We start from the raw sequence: 16,069 nt of genomic DNA, 5'->3' as shown, positions 1-16,069 counted from the left end.
TAAGAGTGGTTTTATAGTAATAATACATTAAAAAATAATTCACTAAAATATGAGAAAACACTTTATAAAATGTTTTTCATACTTAAAGCATTTCTGCAATAAATTTGCTTTAAGACTTCATAGAAAATTGAGAAATAAAACAGGTGCATACTGAAAATACAGTGTGAATAGAAAGAGAAATAAAATAAAAAAAATATTCAAATATTCATTCTTCTTCTGTACTGGTTTAATCCTGATCAGGAATGCGGTAGGACTGGAGCCTACACAGAATCGTCAGGCGTAAATCGGGAACGCATCACAAAACATCACACACTCACACCTGTGGACAAATTCACACACTCACCCAGAGCACATTCCTATTTCATTCATTATCTGTAACCCTTATCCAGTTGAGGGTCACGGTGGGTCCAGAGCCTACCTGGAATCATTGGGCGCAAGGCGGGAATACACCCTGGAGGGGGCGCCAGTCCTTCACAGGGCAACACACACACACACACATTCACTCACATCTACGGACACTTTTGAGTCGCCAATCCACCTACCAACATGTGTTTTTGGACTGTGGGAGGAAACCGGAGCACCCGGAGGAAACCCACGCAGACACAGGGAGAACACACCACACTCCTCACAGACAGTCACCCGGAGGAAACCCACGCAGACACAGGGAGAACACACCACACTCCTCACAGACAGTCACCCGGAGGAAACCCACGCAGATACAGGGAGAACGCACCACACTCCTCACAGACAGTCACCTGGAGTGGGAATCGAACCCACAACCCCCAGGTCCCTGGAGCTGTGTGACTGCGACACCTACCTGCCACACCACGGTGCCGCCCTACATTCCTATTTCATACATAAAAATATAAATAAAGAAACACACACAAACACCTTTTGTGTTCTTCAGATATGAAACACACACACATGCACACATCAATGACCAATGACCAATTACCCCACACAATTGGGAAATTATGAACTCTAACAAAACATAGGCCAAAATAAAACTATTGGCATTAAACAGGGGTCGTATACAAAACTTAACTCAAAACTTTACCCTCAAGAAATTTTCTCTCAGGAATTGGGGGCGGGAGTTGGGGAAGGAAATCCCAACCCCGTCCCCCCAAACACCTGATCCCCGCCTATGCAGAGACTATTAAAATACAGCTGATTTAAAACACTGATCACTATCACAGAATTTTTTTTTTAAACATCGCAAAACACATTTCAAAACTGTAATGAAACATGGCCCTGTCATTGTAATGTACGGTCTGAATAAACAGAGCGAGCAGCAGACACGGCACTACAGTCATAAACTACATTTCCCATGATGCTTCTGCCGAATCAGCTGACCGTGCAGTATCGCAGCTTTTGATTGGCCGAGGCTGCCCTCGTGGGCTGTGACGTGTGTCGGGGACGGGTGTAGCAGCTGAGAGATGGCGGCGGACACAGGACGCTACAGGAGCGCAGTCTCCAAAAGCAAGGACCCTTCAGGCCTTTTAATCTCCGTCATACGGTGAGCAGGGTTTTTTTTCTGCATCTGCCGGGGGCTGCGGTCATGTGTGCGGAGTTTGTTGGCGGGGGGTTTCAAGAAGAGCTTTTGTGGACGATGTAAACAGAGCAAAACAATGGCCCAGCGACTTTAATGTGAACACAATTTTACTCGTTCTGTCCCTAACAGTTCCGCCATAAATGACTGTATTACAGCGGTTCCTGTATAACTGAGATATGTATTTTATTATGATTCTCTACGGCTTCTCCAGCACCACTTTTAGGCAGTGTATTTTTACATTAACGGACTATCAGCACACGTTCTCTAATATTCTACCCTCACAGTCCATTTTGTAGTTTTACAAATACACACTGTAATCCATCTGCTGCTGATTATTATTATGTCTAACCCCCTCCCACCTTGTTCTTTAATGCTCAGGACCCACACAGAGCAGATATGATTCTCATTTCTGCAGTGGTGGTGGTGTGTTAGTGTGTGTTGTGCTTGTGCGAGTGGATCAGACACAGCAGCAGCTGCTGGAGTTTTTAAACACTGTGCCCATTCACTGTCCACTGTTTTAGCCACTCCTACCTCGCTGGTCCATTATCACACCTGTTGCTGCACAGTTTGTGTTGGACGTACTCTAGTCCTTCATCGGTGGACACAGCGCTGTTGGCTGGATGTTTTCGGGTGTTAGACTAATCTCAGACCACACCGAGGGGTTTAAAAAGTCCTGTGTCTGATCCACTCTGACCGGCACAACACACGCTAACACACCACCACCACGTCAGTGTAACTGCAGCGCTGAGTATTCTCCAGCACCCAAATCATACCTGCTCCGTGGGGTTCTGTGAGGGTCCTGACCATTGAAGAACCGTGTGAAATAGGGACAAATAATGTATGCAACAGATGGACTACAGCCTGTAATTGTGGAATTAAAAATGCGTCTTTATGATCAGTGGAGCTGGGAGAACAGAAATTGAGTGTACAGCATTGGTGTGTATCTTTTATTTTGGGCCAAGGAATGTATAATACTACACTGTTCTCCAAAGACATCTAAATAGAGAAGGTGAGAGATGGACTGAAAGAGTGTTGTTCTTAAGGATGTACCTAGATTAGTATCAAAAACAGCATATGATTATAGATAGATGTGTAGTTAGCACTGTATTACCATGAACATTAAATATAAAAAAACAACAAAAAGGGTAAAACTCTGTTGTTTTGTGTCGGGCATGAACTGGTCACCTGGAGGAAACCCACGCAGACACAGGGAGAACACACCACACTCCTCACAGACAGTCACCCGGAGGAAACCCACGCAGACACAGGGAGAACACACCACACTCCTCACAGACAGTCACCCGGAGGAAACCCACGCAGACACGGAGAGAACACACCACACTCCTTACAGACAGTCACCCGGAGGAAACCCACGCATACACAGGGAGAACACACCACACTCCTCACGGACAGTCACCCGGAGGAAACCCACGCAGTCACAGAGAGAACACACCACACTCCTCACAGACAGTCACCCGGAGGAAACCCACGCAGTCACAGAGAGAACACACCACACTCCTCACAGACAGTCACCCGGAGGAAACCCACGCAGTCACAGAGAGAACACACCACACTCCTCACAGACAGTCACCCGGAGGAAACCCACGCAGTCACAGAGAGAACACACCACACTCCTCACAGACAGTCAGTTAATCTGTATAAAAGCCCACCATAAAACACTTAGAAAACCATATCACAATACACTCTTCTAACCCCAGGGTTCAGTAAGTTTGAAGAAGGTTGAATGAGCCCCATAAAACTTTAGCCTGGACCTTTTCTAGTCTAACGTGACCCATAGGCGACTGTATAAAATTGCAAGGATAACCAATAGAACAGCTTTTGTAAGCAGTTTTAAATTCAAGTTTAGCTACACTTGGTAAGTCAATACCCTGTGGTTGTCCTTCATTGTTTCTCTGATCAAGTTGGTGATATCCTGAGATATCTTGTTCTTTTGCTGCTTTAAGTACAGGAGAAAGATTCTGTGAAGAGACGGAGAGCACCAAAGGGACCTTGTTGGAGCAAAAAAAAAAAAGAAATCCATGAGGCAGACACCTACAGAGCCGGCCATCGTTTGTTGAACCCGTTTGCCAACCTCAGTGGGAAAGCTCTCTCTGTGTGTTGTTGATCCGTTAAAGACTTTGAGTTACTTTTCAGAGGCTCCTTCCTTCTCAGCAAGATCTCCACTTAGGCCACACTAGAGCTGGTCCTTTCATCATCTCAGTAACATGATAGACATCCTCACTTTTCAAGATTACATTAGTGAGGTCCCAGACTCAGAGCTCACATATGCTTTTTCTGGTACCTGTCTTTGCAGTCTTGACCAGCCCTTATGGAGGCCTGCCTTCCAAACCCACTGTCGTTCTCTCTGAAAGGCTGTGAGAGTTTGGTGTGGCTATAATGAGCTCTGTGGGGAGAGTGTGCTCTGCTTGCCTTTGCTTTGTAACCGTGAGCTGCACTGCAGTGGAGATTAATCACGACAGCTTCTTTGAGCAGTGGTGTTGTCTCTGGCAGTCAGCCATCTGGGATTTTTTGTTGGGTGGCCATTGTCCCCAGTCAGAAAGTGTTAGAGGAAACACTTATTTAAATGAAAGAGACAGGCTAATTAAAAGTGGGTTGCCAAAATCCAACTTCATTATACCAAGAGCGTACAAGATAATAATTATGATATGGGTTTGTGCTTTTGTTCCGAATGTGTGGCTGAATTATTTTTGAGGGACTGAGGAATGCTAAAGGAATTCTAATTGGACAATTTCACACACTAACGCAGTCACACCCGTGGAAAGCATTGCACAGCCAGTCCACCTACTGACATCTGCTTTTGAATCCGGTGTTCCTGGAGGAAACCCACACAGACACAAGGAGAGAACACCACGCTCCTCGCAGACACTGAGCTGACAAATTGATGACTATACACTCAACCCCAGGACTGTGAAGCGAAAACCATATCCTGCACCACTATGCCACCCCACAATAATATCTTTCATTCATTCATTATCTGTAACCCTTATCCAATTCAGGGTCGCGGTGGGTCCAGAGCCTACCTGGAATCATTGGGCGCAAGGCAGGAATACACCCTGGAGGGGACGCCAGTCCTTCACAGGGCAACATACATACATTCACTCACACACATGGACACTTTTGAGTCGCCAAACCACCTACCAATGTGTGTTTTTGGAGCGTGGGAGGAAACCCGAGCACCTGGAGGAAACCCACGCAGACACAGAGAGAACACACCACACTCCTCACAGACAGTCACCCGGAGGAAACCCACGCAGACACAGAACACACCACACTCCTCACAGACAGTGACCTGGAGGAAACCCACGCAGACACAGAGAGAACACACCACACTCCTCACAGACAGTCACCTGGAGGAAACACACGCAGAAACAGGGAGAACACACCACACTCCTCACAGACACTCACCCAGAGGAAACCCACGCAGACACAGAGAGAACACACCACACTCCTCACAGACAGTCACCCGAAGGAAACCCACACAGACACAGGGAGAACACACCACACTCCTCACAGACAGTCACCCGGAGGAAACCCACGCAGACACAGAGAGAACACACCACACTCCTCACAGACAGTCACCTGGAGGAAACCCACGCAGACACAGAGAGAACACACCACACTCCTCACAGACAGTCACCTGGAGGAAACCCATGCAGACACAGGGAGAACACACCACACTCCTCACAGACAGTCACCCGGAGGAAACCCACGCAGACACAGAGAGAACACACCACACTCCTCACAGACAGTCACCTGGAGGAAACCCACGCAGACACAGAGAGAACACACCACACTCCTCACAGACAGTCACCTGGAGGAAACCCATGCAGACACAGGGAGAACACACCACATTCCTCACAGACAGTCACCCGGAGGAAACCCACGCAGACACAGGGAGAACACACCACATTCCTCACAGACAGTCACCCGGAGGAAACCCACGCAGACACAGAGAGAACACACCACATTCCTCATAGACAGTCACCCGGAGGAAACCCACGCAGACACGGAGAGAACACACCGCACTCCTCACAGACAGTCACCTGAAGGAAACCCACGCAGACACAGGGAGAACACAATAATATCAGTTAAATCATAATATACAATGTGTAAAAGTAGTAAAAACAGAAATGAATTGGGAATCAAGGCCGAATTTCATAGCGTTATTTGTATTTTATGCTTACATTTCTGAAATTAAATTCTCTTCTTATAGGACCCTCTCGAACAGCGATGACGTGCAGGACCGCGAGACGGAGAAGAGTCGCCTGGAGGACGCCTATGAGAAATGTGACCGGGATCTGGACGAGCTCATTGTTCAGCACTACACCGAGCTCACCACTGCCATCCGCACCTACCAGAGCATCACCGAGAGGATCACCAACTCTCGCAACAAGATCAAACAGGTGTGGGAGGCAACAAATGGAGAACACACTTCCAAGTGTGGTGGAGGACGATCTATGATAGTGTTGTTTAAAAACACAACCCGGGCTGCTATTGTAAGCCAAGTGTTTACACTTTTCTTGTTTTAACACTGAATTTCAGCCACTGGGAACGAGGCTCTAACTGTGTGCGTGGTAGTGACGGCCTGATGGTTCTTCCCTGAAGCGCTTGGCAGTTTTTAGGGTGTCAAATCTGTCTTCCTGTCACTGATGGCTTCCCCTAACACACACACACACACACACACACACACAAACGTCCTCCTTTCACTCTCTCCAGAGAAATTAGGGGAAAGCAGCCGGCTCAGACTGTTTGCGGTTAATGTTCTTGATGAGAGATGCCGAGGGACCAGCTATCGCTTCTTTTCTCGTACACAAATCATTTCAAGACACAGGTGACTGAAGTGATTGCTGTACTCTTGAAAGATGTTTACATGGAGGATGTTTATCTCGGCTCTTCTTAGGGAACACGAGTGCCTGGTCTGTACCGTGCTAATAAAGATGTAAATATGCAGAATAGTTTTTCCTACTGCCTTCTAACTCTAAAAACTTTATCTAGTATCAAGCCTGTGATAATCTGCAGGATGTAAGCTCCACTGGACTGATGTTTTCACTCGGATAAATAGCTTATCTGAGAGGGAGAGATGGAGTGGTACTTCATAATCAACTTTCAAAGGCTGTGAACAAACAAAGCCACATGGAGAGTCGTCTCAGACTAGTTCTGTGGAAGTACGCTTTTCAGCCTCAACTCAGCTAATCAGAGCATTTCCATAGGTTCCACCTCAGTCGGTTTAAACTTCTGCAGGTGTCACTCGACACTGACGTGTGAGAGAGAGAAATAAATATGTAGAAGTCAGCACAGCATGTGTGGTACACTCAGAAATGGCTAGAACTTCTGAACTTCTTTAAATAGTTACACTACCCGTAGACTCATGGGTTTCTTTGGTATCGCTTAACGTCTAAGAGGAGTTCCGATATTTAACCTAACAATATATTGCTGTATTATTGATATATGAAAAAATCCCTTGTTCAGTGCATGTGTACATTAATGTGGGGATCTGGAGCCCCTAACAACCCACAGAGTGTGAAGCAAGATCACCCAGTCTGTTTTTAATGGGCTGCCTAAATCAGGAAACACTGGCTAAAACTCTTTTGAGACTTTCCCCCTTGCCCGAGTCTCTCCAATCACATCGCAGGACCCGTGTTTATCCGAGTGCCCCTAAGAAAATGTTAATGGTACAAAACATACACGAGGAGCGTAGAGAAATAAGAGCACTGAGTAAAAACGGAGAAAACAAGAACGCTGAAGGAAGAGAAATGAGCGAAAACGGCTAAAAACCAGAGCTTCTGCTCCCTGCACCTGATCGCCGTGAGCTCAGGCTGAGCTGAACACCGAGCGGCTCATTCTCATTTAAAGAAACCAGTATCTACCAGCTCTAGTGAAGCCGGTCAGAGTTTTGCAATAAGTGTTTTTGTCTGTAAGTAATTCCTCACTTGTTTTCTACTATAATCTTAAGGTGAAGGAGAACCTGCTCTCGTGTAAGATGCTGCTGCACTGTAAGCGGGACGAGCTGAGGAAGCTGTGGATTGAGGGGGTCGAGCACAAGCACGTCCTCAACCTGCTGGACGAGATTGAGAACATCAAGCAGGTCCCGCAGAAACTGGAGACGTGCATGGCCAGCAAACACTACCTGCACGCCACAGACATGCTGGTGAGTCTGAGACAAGACTGGTGGGTATTTATGTCTGGACACTACTGGAGAATGTGGGGCTTTAAAATCTGGTTATTAATGGTTCTTAATTAAATTGTAACCACTTTAAAAAACATTAATATGCAGTCAAAACACACAGATAGAAAAGGGAACAGTGACCTGTTGTTTGCCAAATAGTGAACCCACATCCATCTATATTGTTAAACCTCAGACCCTGCCAAATACTGACCTTACTTTGTCTTCTCCATCAGTCAACATTAAGCTTGTCAGCTGCGGCACATATTTGTTAATGTTTAAGTAATTAACCATGAGGTTCAATCAATTAAACACCAACGGGATGTATTTTAGACATTAATAATAATGATGTATGTACCTTAACACACAAAAAGACTAAATTCACATTCATACCATACATTACCCTACGTCATGTTTTGCTAACATCAGATCACCCTTTCTATGTGTGTGTTACAAATAATTATTAATGAATTAAAGGTGTTTACAGCCTAATTATTAACAGATAATGAACAGGTTTTTAAAACATTTATAATGAGTGTAAATGGAGTGTGAGGGTAGTGTTACTTTAAAGTGGCACCGAAAGGGTTTCTCTGAACACACTCAGGGCTTTTACATGCACAAGATAATCTGATAACTTCAGGAAATAAGATTTACTGGACTTCCCCATACACAGCGTGTGATGAAAAATCCAATTTACTCAGTGGTTTTGTGTTAACATACAGTACACATTGCATCTGTTTACAGCATTTTGTTTAGTTTTTATTTTATTTATCAGATAGATGTGTAGAATAACAAATCTAATGAGAGCAAGGGAAAAACAAGAAACGCTAAATGCCAGATCTCTTTATTATATATACATAAATATTAAGCATTTCTAACCAGGGCACAAACTCAAGTGAAGGGTTTTCGGTGATGTGCTGTTCAGCTCAGCACACCCAGACACTGCACACCAACACACGTGTTGACAATAAAAACCCGTTTCTGTAATTAAGTGAAATAAGACCGTTCTACGCGGTTTAGAAGCAGAGCTGGCGCTAACAGGCTCTTGTATTTAACACACTACAACATATGATTTTCCAGTGAACTGAGGCAAAACACTCATGTTTAGAGGATAAAGCGTCATAAATGTGAACACAACGTGAAGGTCCTTCTGAATATTTTGTCTGGTTTCAGCTTCGGTGGGCTATAGTGCTTGTACCCTCAGATCAACAGTTTATTTGTGTCTCATTAAATCAATCAGACAAACAGCACTGTCCAACTTCTGTATGTGGACGTGTTTCTTTATGTTTGAGTGTGTGAAATATCACATCCTGCTTGCTCCCAGGTTATGTGATACCCTTCCCTTGTGTTTCTAGTGTCATGTGTCTAAATTAGTGCTCTGGTGTTTCTTGTTTGTGTTGTCTTGACATAGTACTTGTCAGTTTTTCCTGTTTGTGGGTCTTGTGTATAGCCGCTTTGTTCTGTATAGTCCTTGTTTAGCCCCTGTGTTTAGTGTTTAGCCTCTTTGTGTAGCCCTTGTGTTTATTATTATTATTATTATCGTTACACTTATATAGCGCATTTCTAGACACCCAAGGACGCTTTACAATCTACACTGCTCAGAACGCTCAATTCACACACACTGGCGAGAAGCGGCAGCCAAACGCGCACAGCGTACTCTCAACCAGAAACGACCGTCCACCTGGAGGACTGCATCGGGCACTAGGGTTTAACCCAGGACAGAGCGCCAATCCATATCTGGGCTCACACATACAGACATTCATTCACACACCAGGACAGTTATTAGAGAAGCCAATTCACCTACCCTCCATGTTTTTGGACTGTGGGAGGAAACCGGAGCCCCCGGAGGAAACCCACGCAGACACGGGGAGAACATGGAAACTCCACCCAAATGGGACTTGATCCCAAGATCCCAGCGCTGGGAGGCGAACGTGCTAACCACCAAGCCACCGTGCCGTTTAGTGTTTAGCCCCTGTGTTTAGCCCCTGTGTTTAGCCCTTGTGTTTAGCGTTTAGCCCCTGTGTTTAGCCCCTGTGTTTAGCCCCACTGTTTAGCCCCTGTGTTTAGCGTTTAGCCTCTTTGTTTAGCCCTTGTATTGAGTGTTTAGCCCTTGTGTTTAGGATTTAGCCCCTGTGTTTAGCCCTTGTGTTTAGTGTTTAGCCTCTGTATTTAGCCCCTGTGTTTAGTGTTTAGCCCCTGTGTTTAGTGTTTAGCCCCTGTGTTTAGTGTTTAGCCTCTGTGTTTAGTGTTTAGCCTCTGTGGTTAGTCCTTGCGTTTAGTGTTTAGCCTCTGTGGTTAGTCCTTGCGTTTAGTGTTTAGCCTCTGTGGTTAGTCCTTGCGTTTAGTGTTTAGCCTCTGTGTTTAGCCCCTGTGTTTAGTGTTTAGCTCCTGTGTTTAGTGTTTAGCTCCTGTGTTTAGTGTTTAGCCCCTGTGTTTAGTGTTTAGCCCCTGTGTTTAGTGTTTAGCCCCTGTGTTTAGTGTTTAGCCCCTGTGTTTAGTGTTTAGCCCCTGTGTTTAGTGTTTAGCCTCTGTGTTTAGCCCCTGGGTTTAGCCTCTGGGTTTAGCCCCTGGGTTTAGCCCCTGGGTTTAGCCCCTGGGTTTAGCCCCTGGGTTTAGCCCCTGGGTTGAGCCCCTGTGTTTAGTGTTTAGCCCCGGTGTTTAGTGTTTAGCCTCTGTGTTTAGCATTTAGCCTCTGTGTTTAGCCCCTGTGTTTAGTGTTTAGCCCCTGTGTTTAGTGTTTAGCCCCTGTGTTTCGTGTTTTGCCCCTGTGTTTAGTGTATCACATCTTTTAATGCTATACATGTTTGTGGTTAAACATGAACATCACTGACGCAGAAGAATCATGATGTGATGTGTTTTTGGGTCGATTGAGTGGGAGCGTCTTACTTGCTCAACCCTATTCCATCTTAGGTATGATTGTTTACACAGTCGCTGAGTCCCGGTGACCTGGCAGTGCTGCCTTCTGGAAGCACTAATATATTATGAGCTTTTAGAAACTGATTGTTAGTCAAAGACTCTCTGCACTGGCCGCTATCTCATCAGGCTCAGACATCTCAACTTCATCAAAGAGGACGAAGCCGAACAGCAGGTATGTTTCTGATTCGTCTGCGTTTGATGTGTGTTTTACCCATGGTCCCTCAGCGGGGTTACTTTGGGACCAAAGTAAGAGTGTCGCTGTTATTTTGTACCATTTCTTCCATCATTTCACGCCCCCGCTCCTCCCTGCAGACACGGGCAATTAGCAGCTACCTGGGTTAAGGACGGATAAGTTGCACGTTTGGTAAGATCAAACATTCAGCAATAGTCTCCTTATGAGTTCTCCCTTTCTCTCGCACTTTCTCTCAGTCTGGACATCTCTTGTTCACTAGGGAGCCCTTCCCCTTTCTCTCCCCTTTGCGTGGGTGACAGCGCGGAATCGGACGGGAAGCATAGGGACTGCCAATGTCGATTACTGCGTACAAGGTGTTTCAATTTGCCGTTCTGTCATAGAAACACTCTTTCCCGGTCAGGTCTGCGAAGCGCAGTACACACGCGCGCACATCTACCACTCTATCCCACGTCTGTCACTCCACTCGTGCTCCCTGGAGTGACTCCTCCAGACAAGATGTCACTCATTACCTCGCTCATCTGCCAGATTTATGTCTCCCTCACTTTACCATGTTCCTGCCTGTGTTTATACCTTTCTCCTCCCCGTCGATCGCGGCTCTTGCTGCACCACTGCTCCGCCCACTTTCCTTTCCTGGAGAGTGGGTGCTGTGACGGGATGTTCTTGTTGTTGTGATAAATAATGTTGTAGAAAGTAGCATCAACAAAGCGTTTAAATAGAACGGTTATTTATTTATTTAAATAAGGAAAGCGTTGAGTTACCAGCTGGCTTTGTTAAATGTTTCATAAAATCGTGCCAGGCGTCATGTCATCGCAGAGCACAACAAGCAGCAGTGCTGTCCACAGTCACTAAAGCCATGATAGCAACCAGCCTGAGAAAGAAAACAAATGTGTGGGAGCTCTGTAAGTTATCGTACGAACAGAACTTCAGACAGGAATATCATCAAATTTTTCTTCTCCAGTCTGACTAATGAAACAGTTTTACAGTTAACAGCTTGAAAACCTCACGGCACAAACAGCAGATGTGTTTATTGTGACAAAATCACAGTCACAAGTTTACTAATGTTTTTGTGAGCAGCATAGCGTCCAACGTAACAGCTGCTCTCCAACTTCTACACCGGCAGTGTAATCACAATTTAGTCAATTATTACTTTAAATATAGTTTAAGAACTATGTAGGAGGGGGCGGCACGGTGGCGCAGCAGTAGTTGCAGTCACACAGCTCCAGGGACCTGGAGCTTGTCGGTTCGATTCCCGCTCCAGGTGACTGTCTGTGAGGAGTATGGTGTGTTCTCCCTGTGTCTGCGTGGGTTTCCTCCAGGTGACTCTCTGTGAGGAGTGTGGTGTGTTCTCCCTGTGTCTGCGTGGGTTTCCTCCGGGTGACTGTCTGTGAGGAGTGTGGTGTGTTCTCTCTGTGTCTGCGTGGGTTTCCTCCAGGTGCTCTGGTTTCCTCCAGGTGCTCTGGTTTCCTCCCACAGTCCAAAAACGCACGTTGGTAGTTGGATTGGCGACTCTAAAGTGTCCACAGGAGGGGTGTGGGTGTGTGTGCCCCCTCCAGGGTGTATTACTGCCTTGCGCCCAATGATTCCAGGTAGGCTCTGGAACCACCGCGACCCTGAATTGGATAAGGGTTACAGATAATGAATGAATTGAATTACGCTTCTGAAACGAGTACCTAGTACTTTTGTGGGCACAAGCCGTTGTGAGTTTGCTTTCGCTTCTGACATCAAATGTAAAGCCGTAGAACTGTCCTGCCCCTTTCTGAGTCTGTCCAATCACAGCACAGGACCCGCATTTATGTGCGAGCGCAAAGACGAGGTTAAACGCAGCAAAATGGACACAACGAGCGAGGAGGAACAAGAGCACTGAGAAAACGAAAGAAAGAAGAAAGAGAACTGAGCAAAAACAGATAAAAACCAGAGCTTCTGCTCCTCGTTCTTCACTGCTGTGTTGCGCTCGGGTCCGGGTGAAGAGCGAGCGGCTCATTGTAAGGAATGTAAAGGAACGGGCGCTGACACAGAGCTGTTGGTGGTTGGTTGTGATTCTTGTGGTGTTTTGACCAAAGCTGGTCACAGATGTTTCATTAAGACCCCAGTTTGGTGGTGTTTTCTGAAGCTTGGTGGAAGTATATGTCTCTTGTTACTGTGTTTAGGAGTGATTTTAGAAACTACCATTGAGATATACAGGGGTTGGACAATGAAACTGAAACACCTGTCATTGTAGTGTGGAAGGTTTCATGGCTAAATTGGAGCAGCCTGGTGGACAATCTTCATTAACTCCACACTGCAGCAGTAAGAGCAGAGTGTGAAGGGTTAATTAGCAGAGGATAAGAGCACAGTTTTGCTCAAAATATTGCAACGCACACAACATTATGGGTGACATACCAGAGTTCAAAAGAGGACAAATTGTTGGTGCACGTCTTGCTGGCGCATCTGTGACCAAGACAGGGAGTCTCTGTGATGTATCAAGAGCCACGGTATCCAGGGTAACGTCAGCGTACCACCAAGAAGGACCAAACACATCCAACAGGATTCACTGTGGACGCAAGAGGAAGCTGTCTGAGAGGGATGTTCGGGCGCTGACCCGGATTGTGTCCAAAAAACATAAAACCACGGCTGCCCAAATCACGGCAGAATTAAATGTGCACCTCAACTCTCCTGTTTCCACCAGAACTGTCCGTCGGGAGCTCCACAGGGTCGATACACACGGCCGGGCTGCTGTAGACAAACCTTTGGTCACTCACGCCAACGCCAAACGTCGGTTTCAATGGCGCAAGGAGCTCAAATCTTGGGCTGTGGACAATGTGAAACATGTATTGTTCTCTGTTTTCCCCACGTCCGGGAGAGTTACGGTGTGGAGAAGCCCCAGAGAAGCGTACCACCCAGACTGTTGCATGGGGGTGGATCAGTGATGGTTTGGGCTGCCACATCATGGCATTCCCTTGGACCAATACTTGTGCTAGATGGGCGCATCACTGCCAAGGACTACCGAACCATTCTGGAGGACCATGTGCATCCAATGGTTCAAACACTGTGTCCTGAAGGCGGTGCCGTGTATCAGGACGACAACACACCAATACACACAGCAAGACTGGTGAAAGATTGGTTTGATGAACATGAAAGTGAAGTTGAACATCTCCCATGGCCTGCACGGAATCAAAAGCAGTGAACCTAGGGTTGCGTAGTATCAGGTAGCTGAGTGGAACTCTAATGGCGGTATCTAATGCAGCTTTTGTTCTTGAGTAGTATTGTCTCATCGTGGTGTAATTATTGTAGTTTACCACAAGACTCTTAAATGTACAAGTAAAAGAAGGCGTAACTATTAAATGGATTGAATATAATATATCGGAGTTTCTGTTGCTTCAAGTGAATAGTAAACTTTGTTTAAAGTGATATTCGATTACTGTGTGGGTCCGTTTGCCGCTGGCTAATGGCTCTTGCTAAAGCTCTGGCTAATTCACTTTTTAAGCTTGAGACTCCAGATCACTCTACGTTTCCTGGCAGTGCTCTGAATTTATGACCAGTCGGAACGTGCCTCGGCTGTAACTCCAGAGTGAATTTAAAAACGTACCCAGCATTAACCGCCCTGTCTCCTGTCACGACGTCCCATTTGGCAGGAAAACAGACACAGGGCGCTGGAGTTATTCTATTAGTTTAAAGTGGACGATCACACAATAAATCAGCGTAGCCTGCAGTAAATGTATTCCTCGTTTGCATGCACACACACACTTGACCCGTGTAATGCCTTCAGCCTGGTTGTCAGGGGCGATGTGCAGATATCCAGCGATGGCCCTCCAGAGCCCTATCATTCGACCATTAGCTCCCCCTAATAAAAAAAAACCCTTCATTTACTGCCATAGAGATTTATTAAATGCAAACATGCAATAACCACAATGGGGAAATGAAAAGAGAGGCTGGGGGCAGCAGGGCAGAGAGAGGGAGAGATGGAAAGATAGAAGAGATCAGGGTCGGGAAGGTGAAGGAGAAAAAGCATGAGATATGCATGATCAGTTGTGGGGTTGCGCAATATATCAATTGTCAGTGGTAATTACGATGTTGGCATTTGCAATAATAAATCTGAAAAAGCTGCTATATGCAAATAAGATGTGTATCCGAGTCAGTGAATCTGATTGGTCAATAAGTGCAACATGGTGTTGTGATTTGAAAAGCACAGTAACACAACAGTCTTTATATTTCACTGTGTTCGTAAGAACATATGCATCAAAGGTTTGCTTTTTAAAATTTATTTTAAACACTAGAACAGCTGCAGCTTGTAGCTGTATAATAAGAGTTTGTCCATGTTGTACAGCCCTAATCCAGCGAGACTGATTGGAGGAGACTGAGGCGAGGGGAGTGGAGGTACAGGTATGTTGCAGACTAAGGTCAGGTGAGGAGAATGGAATGAGAAAGCAGAGGCACTCCACCGTGTGCCTACATAGTGCAGCCTGGTTTAGATAGGCTTTACCACACTGTACTGACCTGACGGCACAGAGAGCAGTAGTAGAAGCGCCTTGTTTACCATGCAGTATTGGATTATGTTTGCCTTCGGCTGGACGCTGTTTTGTCTGTGTTTTTCTGAGCTTGTGTGTGTGTGTGTGTATGCCAACAGTCTCCCAGCTCTTGGATTTATAGATTAAATAAAGACTTCATATTAAAAATTTATTCAAATCCATTAGGGTTTCCCTCAGCCAATATTGTGTTCTTAGAAGGCAACTTTGTTAGGCTGTAGTAGATGTATCTGTGTGTGTGTGTTTGTGTTTCTTTGTTTGTGTGTGTGTGTGTATTTTTAATCATTCATTCATTATCTGTAACCCTTATCCAGTTCAGGGTCGTGGTGTGTCCAGAGCTTTCCTGGAACCATTGGGTGCAAGGCGGGAATACACCCTGGAGGGGGCACCAGTTCTTCACAGGGCAACACAGACACACACACACACATTCACTCACACCTACGGACACTTTCAAGTCACCAATCCACCTACCAACGTGTGTTTTTGGACTGTGGGAGGAAACCGGAGCACCAGGAGGAAACCCACACAGACACGGGGAGAATGCACCACACTCCTCAAAGACAGTCACCTGGTGGAAACCCACGCAGACACAGGGAGAACACACCACACTCCTCACAGACAGTCACTAGGAGGAAACCCTCGCAGACACAGGGAGAACACACCACACTCCTCACAGACAGTCACCTGGAGGAAACCCTCGCAGACACAGTGAGAACACACCA

At 46.0% G+C, this 16,069-nt stretch overlaps 1 protein-coding gene across 1 annotated transcript in view; it reads left to right on the top strand.

Moving 5' to 3' along the window:
- The first annotated feature begins 1,411 nt into the window (after positions 1–1,411).
- exoc4 (exocyst complex component 4) overlaps positions 1,412–16,069 on the top strand; it is a 253,279-nt gene continuing 238,621 nt past the window's right edge. Inside the window, exons 1-3 of the mRNA XM_066669357.1 lie at positions 1,412–1,516; positions 5,787–5,976; positions 7,527–7,721. Of these exons, the coding sequence (XP_066525454.1) occupies positions 1,437–1,516; positions 5,787–5,976; positions 7,527–7,721 (465 nt within the window). The 5' untranslated portion in view covers positions 1,412–1,436. The remainder of the gene's footprint in view (positions 1,517–5,786; positions 5,977–7,526; positions 7,722–16,069) is intronic.

The sequence above is a fragment of the Hoplias malabaricus genome, chromosome 4 (assembly GCF_029633855.1).
Source record: "Hoplias malabaricus isolate fHopMal1 chromosome 4, fHopMal1.hap1, whole genome shotgun sequence".
Classification (NCBI taxonomy): domain Eukaryota; kingdom Metazoa; phylum Chordata; class Actinopteri; order Characiformes; family Erythrinidae; genus Hoplias; species Hoplias malabaricus.
This window is presented reverse-complemented; position numbering and strand designations above follow the sequence as displayed.